Genomic DNA, 7,992 nt, shown 5'->3' on the forward strand with positions numbered 1-7,992 from the left:
ACTACAGCCGCCGTCTCGCGACAGTGAGGGCGCTGCTACGCGGCACAAGGTTTGCAGAAACGCCTTCCATGATCTCTCTCTCTCCCTCCTGACCTCTCATCCCCTGCCTGTCGAGTGTGAGAAGAGTCCGCTCACGTGTGCGAGCAGATAGGTGTTCTACGAACCCACACACACACACAGGAGAGAGCGCGAAAGACCTCACGCGGACTCGGAGGCTTTCAACCAACCCACAGAAACGGCTACATGAACGCCTCGGCTCACTCACTGGACCCCCCCCCTTCACCTCTCACCACACTATTCAACTCCCCCACCCCCAACCCCATACACTCATCTCTCCGCTCTCTTGGCCTCTCCTCAGCCGCCACCTGTTCCTTGAGCATCCCGTCAGGCGTGCCGCACAAAAAGGCGACTGGAGTGCGTGAACGGGCGTAGAAGGTGTACGTGTGTGGGTGTGGGTGTGTGTCTGCAGGTGCGCCAGCTCCCTGCACGCCCCCCCCCCCGCCCCCTTACACGTAGCACATTCTGCTCCCCAAAATCTCACTGACGTCTTCTAGACAGCCGTCTCCCCCTCCCCTCCCACGTGAGTAGGTGCGTGTCTTTCGACCCCCCTCCCCTCCCCCCGTCTCCTCGGCACGCTGCCCCCTTTCGTTCTGTATCCTTCATTGTTTTCGTCCCTTTCCTGGGTCTCCTGCCTTCCGCCTGCTTGTTCAGCTGCTGGGTGAGTGTGAACGTGCGCGTGTGTGCCTGTGTGTGTGTAGGTGTGTGGGTATCTGAGCGCCCCTCCCCGACCAACACCACCATCGTCCGTCACACGCGCGGGCACACACATACCCAACCCCCTCGCCTCGCCTCCCTCCCTCTCATCGGCCCTCCGCCACTCCTGTCCTCGCTTTGCCTTTGTGCTGCACAGCTTGTGACGAGGGCCCTCTGGGCTTTTATGTGGAAGCGGCCCTCTGCGATGCCGTCATGCTCCGCTTCAGCTCGGTCCTCCCCGTCTCACCGCCGCCTCATCGCGACCTCCCCCTCCTCACCATCTCTCGCGTCCTCCGCAGAATTCGATGATGCCGGCGATGCCGCCGGCAGTGCATCTGACAGCGAGGAAGCGCACTCGCCGCCACGTGCGTGCATGGACGGGTCTCCGACAGACGTGAGGGATGGGGCAGGGAATGTGGCATCCATCACGGATCCCGACAGCGCTGCCAGTGTACGCGATAAGAGCGCCGACCATCTGCGGGGGTGTGACGATGTTGTTGTGGAGGGCATCCCGGCCAACTCCTTCTCTGCACGCCCGTCGTCCACGCCGGCGACAAGGACGGCACCACGGACTGACCGCGTCGGCAGCCTCAGTGAGGACCGCCAACAGGTAGAAGTGCGATCTGCAAACTCGCAGAGTCATCACGGCTCGCTGGTCTCCGCGTCGGCGAAGAAGGACCGCAGTGGCGCTATAGGCGCCGACAACGGCAACGGCAGCGCAGAGGTGCTGCAAAGACAGCAGCTGAGCTCGCCCCTCATCACGTATATACAGTCCTCTTCCGACGTCATGGACGCCGCAGGCGTACTACGTCACCAGCACGTACAGCACACCGCCGCACCGCCGTCATGTATCGCCCCTTCTGCTTCGTGGTCCCCTACATGCGGCTCACCTCCGCTGACCCCGACCGCAGCTACGGAGCATCAACGGCAGCAGCAGCAACACATCTACCACACGGCAATACCGTCAGCGCTGGACGTCGTGCCTCCCCGCTCGTTCACTCAACAAGCTCCTTCGCTGCAGAGGGCCGCAAAAAAACAGTCACGGTCACGGTCCTCCTTGACGCTGGGTGTGCCGGCAGCTGCACACCCAGTTTTGCTCTCCAAGTCCACTTCTCACCCCGAAACACAGCGCACGCGCTCGTCCTCGCCGTCCTTGCGCAGTCCAACCCCGCTGGACCTCACGGCACCGCCGAAGCGTCGCCCAGTTCGCCGCAGCGACATGGTGGAGAGCGCGGAGGCGATGGGCGAAGTGGAAGAACCGCGCGCAGACGAGACAGTGAAGCGGCGAGGCAACGGATCTGCTGCTCCGCCCAAGTCCGATCAGCCGCAGCTGCTGGGCGCAGCGAAGAGTTGTCAGTGGGCGCAGCAGAGGCCACGCAGGCTCAGCTTCAGTGGGTCATCAGCAGCGGCAGCAGCGGACCACTTCGCCACCGCCTCCCAGGCAGAATCCGGCGCACTTGACAAGGTCTGTGTGGCGCCGTCGCCTTCCACCCCTCCTCCTGCTGCACATTATTCCGGCGCCAACGCGCCTGGAGCACAAGCTGAGGCAGAGAAGGTCATCGCCGCGTCGGGCGAGTCGAAGCTGGAGCGGATTGGAACCCCAGAGGCTGATTATACGCTGGCATCAAGGGCGTCTGCGACGGTGCCGCACACATCGCTCAAGCGTGAAACTGCAGTCGTAGCGCAGCAGCAGCTGCTGTCCTCCCCGCCGCCGCGACATCTTTCACAAGAGCTCCTCCCCTCTCCAGAGCCTCTGAGGGACCTTGGGAGCCCTATGCGACTTCACGAAGGGCAGTGGCCGTCATCGCACCCGTTCGTGGGCGCGGATGGCCACGCGCTGCCAGCACCAGTGCTGCTGACTGACCCTCCTGCCACGGCATCGAGACCAGCATCGTGCGCAGGGGCATCCGCCACAGTGAAGTCACTCTCTGTTAGACATGTAGAGCGATCACCGCAACATCTACAGCGGCAGCTGTCGTCAGCCGTGCGCCTGAGCATCCGCGGCCCAGACGGCAGTGGCGGTGGCAGTGCCGATGGCGCACCGCCATGTGTGCCGCAGGTGATTCCAACGCACGATAGCGTGTTCTTCCCTATGGGGACAGACGTGATCGCGCCCGTGTTGCTGCACTACCTCACCGTCGCCGGCTGGTCCACAACGGCGGGTGGGCGTGACTACTTCAGTCACCGACGCCTGCGTGGAGGTGAGGTGGCGGGCCACACGGTGCGCTGGCTGCACACGGCGAAACCACGCGACCAATTCGTTTTCCTTGTCACGCCTGTGATAAACCGCAAACAGGTAGCGGTCGAGTGCGGCAAAGATGCCGCGGCTGAACAACGCCGGCGGTGCAAGCCAAGCAGCGTCGCTGGAGCGTCTCCGATAGCAAGCGGAAGCGAAGGCGGTGCCGCCACTGGGGCCGCACTCAACGTGCCAAGCAGCGGTCCCAGCCCAAAGGCCCACAGGACATGGAGCGGCATCACCCGCGCGGCCACCACGACAAGGCGCTGGGGATGGAATACGCCCGCCAAACGGCTACAGGCGCTCCGCACACGCGTCTTCGGCGAAGCGCCGTGGTTCACCTACGGCACCAAAACGGTATGTGCGTGCAGCCTCATTGCCCAGGTGAACGACGATGACTCCCTCTCCGTCTCTGATGCGGCCACGCCGAGCGGTGACAGCCTTAGCAACCTCAGCAAGAACGACGGCGATGACGAAGATGAGGTTGCTGACAGCGCCACTGACAGCAGGTCTGGTAGGGATGAGGCTTTCCGGCGCTCGCCACGCATGCGGCGCTCAACCCAGTGCTTGTCTCCGTCCCTTCCAGATGCGCAGATGTCAGGGGTGAGTCGCGACGGTATGCGCAGCGGCATCTCCCCGTACAGCATGTCACCGACGCGCTTGGCGCGGCAGTCCTCGCAAAGCCCAGCTGCAAGCGTGGCGAGTGCGGCATCTTCGCCCACAAGCTCGTCAGCATTGGTAGGGCTGGCGTCGCCATCACCAGGTAGACAGCGAGCGACAACGCAGAATGCCTTACCGGCCATCGCCCCAGCTCGCAGCGCCACCCCTGTCGAACTGCGACGCGCCCGCAGCAGCGCCGGGGGTGGCAGCGGCACCTACAGCAGCTACGTGTGGTCACCTGTCACAGGCACAGCGACTGCGGCGAGCGTGGCCTCGCCGGTCACCCCGTCGCAGCCACTGCAGTCGCTCGTTCCTGCAGCGGCGCCAGCGTCCTCGTCAGCGGCCGCGAATACCCCTCCGGTCTCGGTTGGCGTTGAGGCGGTGGTGGTAGCCCACGCCGATGTGACGGCGATGGACTACGCCCCTCGGCTTACCTCTCATCGGCTTTCGATTGAAGCCAAAGCCGCCCACACGTACTTCTTCCCGTTGCTCAGCGACGCTTTGGCGTACTACCAGTGCGAAGACGCGATGGGGCTCATGGAGGAGCAGTGGGCCGCCGGGGTGACGAGCCAGGTTCCACGCCCACGTGCGGCGGCCCCGCGCTCCCAGCGGCGGCAGCACCCACTCCGGCAGTCCAGCCACCTGTCGGCGGCCGGTTTCGGCAGTGGAAGTCGCAATGCGAGCGTGCCCACAGCACCGCTGTCGTCACTGGGAACTCCGCCCCTGCACGAGGATGGCGACCCGCCGAACCTCTTCTCGTCTACCTCGCGGGAGCCGCCGAGCATGACAGCGGATGCGCACCGATGTCGCGAAGGTGATTGCCGCGAGGGACAAACGCCCTGGCGCAGCACGTCCGCTGCAGAGAGCGCACGGCATGCGTTGTGGGGCAGCGAGGCGGGGAGCGATAGCACCGGCACCGGTATGAGTCTCTCCGGGACTCCTCTCGGGCCGCATCGGCACCAACAGCCGCCGCCCAAGACACCCGTCATCGTGCACCCAGCAACGTTTCTGCCGTCGCAGCCACTGAGTCTGTCAGATGCGCTGCGCAGCGCTCAGAGCATGGGAAGCGTCACCTGCAGCGGTTCAAACGGCGGCGGCCGGCTGGGCCTCAGCAGCAGCGCCACCTTCAGGCCTCCGACGCCTCTCCCTCGCACCGCCTCAGCCGGCCGCGTCACCCCCGCTTCAGCACCTACGGCCCCTCGCTTTGTTCCCGCCTTGCAACCGCAGCTATGCTACCAGTCACCAGTGCAACCGCACCTGACGTCCTCGCACGGCGAGGTAGTCGTCAGCGTGTACACAGCGGACCCCGTCTTCAACACCGTGCTGCGCGAGCTGCTGGTGCCGGAGCCGGGCACCCATCCATACACGGTGAGCGTGGCGGAGCAGAAGCGGCTCCTCTCCATGGTCGAGGTGGGCATGCCGGCGTGGTGCGTCTTCTACAGCTCCACCGGCCTGCCGTACCGTCGTCTGTTCCGCCTGCTCTACTCGGGTCTCATCAACCTCTGGCCACTGCTCTCGCTCGCCGTGGGGCTGTACGACTTGTACAAGCACCTACCGCAGCTGAAGCGGTTCATGGAGCACACGCTAGAGCCCATCACTCGGTGGATGGAGCGGCGCTTCACGATTCGCGTCTCCGTCCTCGTCACTTATCTTATCTCCGTCGTGGTCACCATCTGCAGCAGCCTGAGCTCCTTCGTCTCCCAGTTTTATGTGGTGCAGCTCCTCTCCCTGCCGATCGTGCAGCTCGTGCTGGCGCTGCTGAAGCTGCCCTTCGTGATCGCCTTCGACACGGTGTGGACTTTGGCGACGGCTGTCCTCGGCACCATCGGCCTCGTGCTGCAGGTGGTGCGGATGGTGGTCATGGCACCGTTCGTCCTGGTGACAAACTTGGCGTCGCTGCGCGACACGTTTGGTGCTGCCGTGCCGATGGCCGTCGAGGGCACGTCGGCTTCAGTGAAGCAGTGGCGCGCGTGGGTCGAGTTCTGGCAAACCGTGGCGTCGCCCATGAAAAACGCGGCGCGGGCGTGGTGGGACTCGATGATCCACGTCAGCACCTCGGCCGCGCGGCGTGAGATGTCCATACGGCGGTGGACCTCGCCCAAGCTGGAGCAACTGGCAATGGTGGTGGGGGAGGTGCAGGACTGCGTCACCATCAACGCACAGCTGTGGTGGACGGATATTCTGCTGCCAGGCATCGAGCGCAAGGTGCTGCTGAGCGTGATGCTGGTGTACCTGTATTGGTTGTTCTTGGGCATCTCCCCCGAGCTCTGGGATGAAGTCATCTACGCCTCCGGCGTGCGGCACCACCCGTCCCTCCGCAAGGGCGAATTGACATCGCCGACGGCGACGGTGACGTCGGGGACACAGAAAGTGGCACCGCCACCGTCTTCGCCTTTCCCAGCCACACCACCAGTCGACAGTCACGTGGATGCACCGCACACGGCTGGCAGCATCGACACGTACGACGGCGACAGATGTGTGTCGGTGTCCACTACATCTGTGGGTGGGGAGTGGGGTTTGTACGCCTACCTATACAACCTGCTTCGAGATACTGGGAGCCACTCCTCCCCCTCCTCCTCTTCTGCCGGCACGGGACCGACGTCAGCGGTCTCCGCGGCGAAGTCTCCGAGCGCCGGTGACGTCAGCGACGTCCCTTCTCTCACCTCGCGCCCAGAGCCGCAGCAGGCGTTTTCAGTCCTCGTGGCTGAGCTGCTGTTACCCAACATGGTGCTGGAGCTTCTGCATCAAGCTCGCAGTGCGCTTCTGCTCGGCTGGTCCCGCGGTGTAGCGGTTGTGTCGTGCATGGCGGCGGGTCACGTGAAGGCGCCGCGGAGCGACGGCCCCGGCGAAGCATGCGACAAGGGTAGCAGAGACCCCACCACACCCTTCCCGTGCTTGTCTGCGGATCCGCTGGATGCCGCGTGACGAAGTACACGACTCCACTCGTTGCGGACGTGCTGTGGGACGGCGATCCGTCATTGGCGGCTCTTGACGAGCTGTCGTGCATCTGGCAAGGAGCCGCGTCCGCCCAGTGGGGCAACATCGTCGGAACATAAGACGCACCGTCCAGCAGCAGCAGCAGCAGCAGCGGTGGAAGAGGAGGCGCCGCAGGACAAAGAGGCAGCGGCGAGCAACACGCACACGTGGAAGAGATGTGATGTCGACACGTGCTGGGACGAGAAGCGAGCAGTGGGGGGAGGCGTGCGTTACTCGCAAGCAGACGCGGCGGCGCCGCTACTCTTGGCCCCCTAACGCACAGAGAAGCTGTGCAGCCGAAAGCCATCGCCGAGGAACATGCGACGCGGCATACGCCTCCCCTCCCATCTGCCAGTTGGGTGGGGGAGGAGGGAGGGTGAGGGAGCAGTATGCTGGGGCAGGCGGGAGGTGGTGTCGTGTCGAGGATGACAGAAGCTATGCGCGTCATGGCCACCTTGCCTCGTTGTGGCGGCAGATACATGATGCGTGACGCGGTCTGCCGCAGTTTCGTTTTCTCTCCTCTGTCTCCGGATGCGTCTTTCTGCGTCCTCGTGTGTGTGTGTGTGTGCCTCTCCCTTTCTGCCAGCTGAACACATCTCCGCGGAGACAACCGCCGCCACTGCCACCGCCCTCCATACCCAAACCTCGATCCGCGTGTGCATGCGGTGAGGTGCTCGCTCCACCTCTGAGCATATACGCACCGGTGTCGGTTCAACGCTCTGCCATCAACGGTCTACCATCAGCACGGATTTTCTGTGCTCCCACCATGCCATGAGCGCACCCTCCCGACTGAGGCTCTGTCTCTCCCCTCACCTCTACGTTTTCCTTGACTCCCAACGCCCTTGCCTCTCCTGCAACGTCCACACGCCGATGCATGCATGCATGCGCACCACCGAACGTGGCCCCGGGCGCGTAGTGAAGCGCAGCTTCCTTGGTCCCTCGCTTCTTGGCTCGCTCGCTTTTATGTCTTTCCTCTCGATCACGACGACTCGCCACGCGCAACTGCGTCTCCATAAAAGGTGCTTCCCCTCACACCTGTAGATCTCCGCCCATCACCCACCATCGATCCCGTCCTCTGTGCTCCGTGCTAGCACCCTCTGTGCCCCTCAGGACCCTCCCGCCCCCCCCCTCACCCCCTCTCCTCGAACCACCTTCTTTCGCAAGTCTGCACACGCGCGTCCCCTCACCGTGTGTGAGAGGAAGCGAGAGCTTGCGTCGGTCGTGCACACAGCCGTCCTGGTTATCCTGGTGCGTGCCGCAGCGCCCCTCCCCTCCCTTTGGTAGCCCTGCCCCCCCCCCGAACGCACGCACACACACACGGCTGACGCGCACCGTTTCTTTGTTCCTACGTGTTGGCTATTCTAACC

General features: G+C 64.2%; 1 protein-coding gene across 1 annotated transcript; it reads left to right on the plus strand.

Annotated features, from left to right (window-relative positions):
- Positions 1-937: 937 nt before the first annotated feature.
- Positions 938-6,574, plus strand: LMXM_15_0530 (conserved hypothetical protein; the record flags this gene model as incomplete). The annotated part of the gene is made up of 1 exon (XM_003873528.1): positions 938-6,574. The coding sequence occupies one exon, from the start codon at positions 938-940 to the stop codon at positions 6,572-6,574; it is 5,637 nt and encodes a 1,878-aa protein (XP_003873577.1).
- Positions 6,575-7,992: the final 1,418 nt, after the last annotated feature.

This window comes from Leishmania mexicana, chromosome 15 (assembly GCF_000234665.1).
Source record: "Leishmania mexicana MHOM/GT/2001/U1103 complete genome, chromosome 15".
Taxonomy (NCBI): domain Eukaryota; phylum Euglenozoa; class Kinetoplastea; order Trypanosomatida; family Trypanosomatidae; genus Leishmania; species Leishmania mexicana.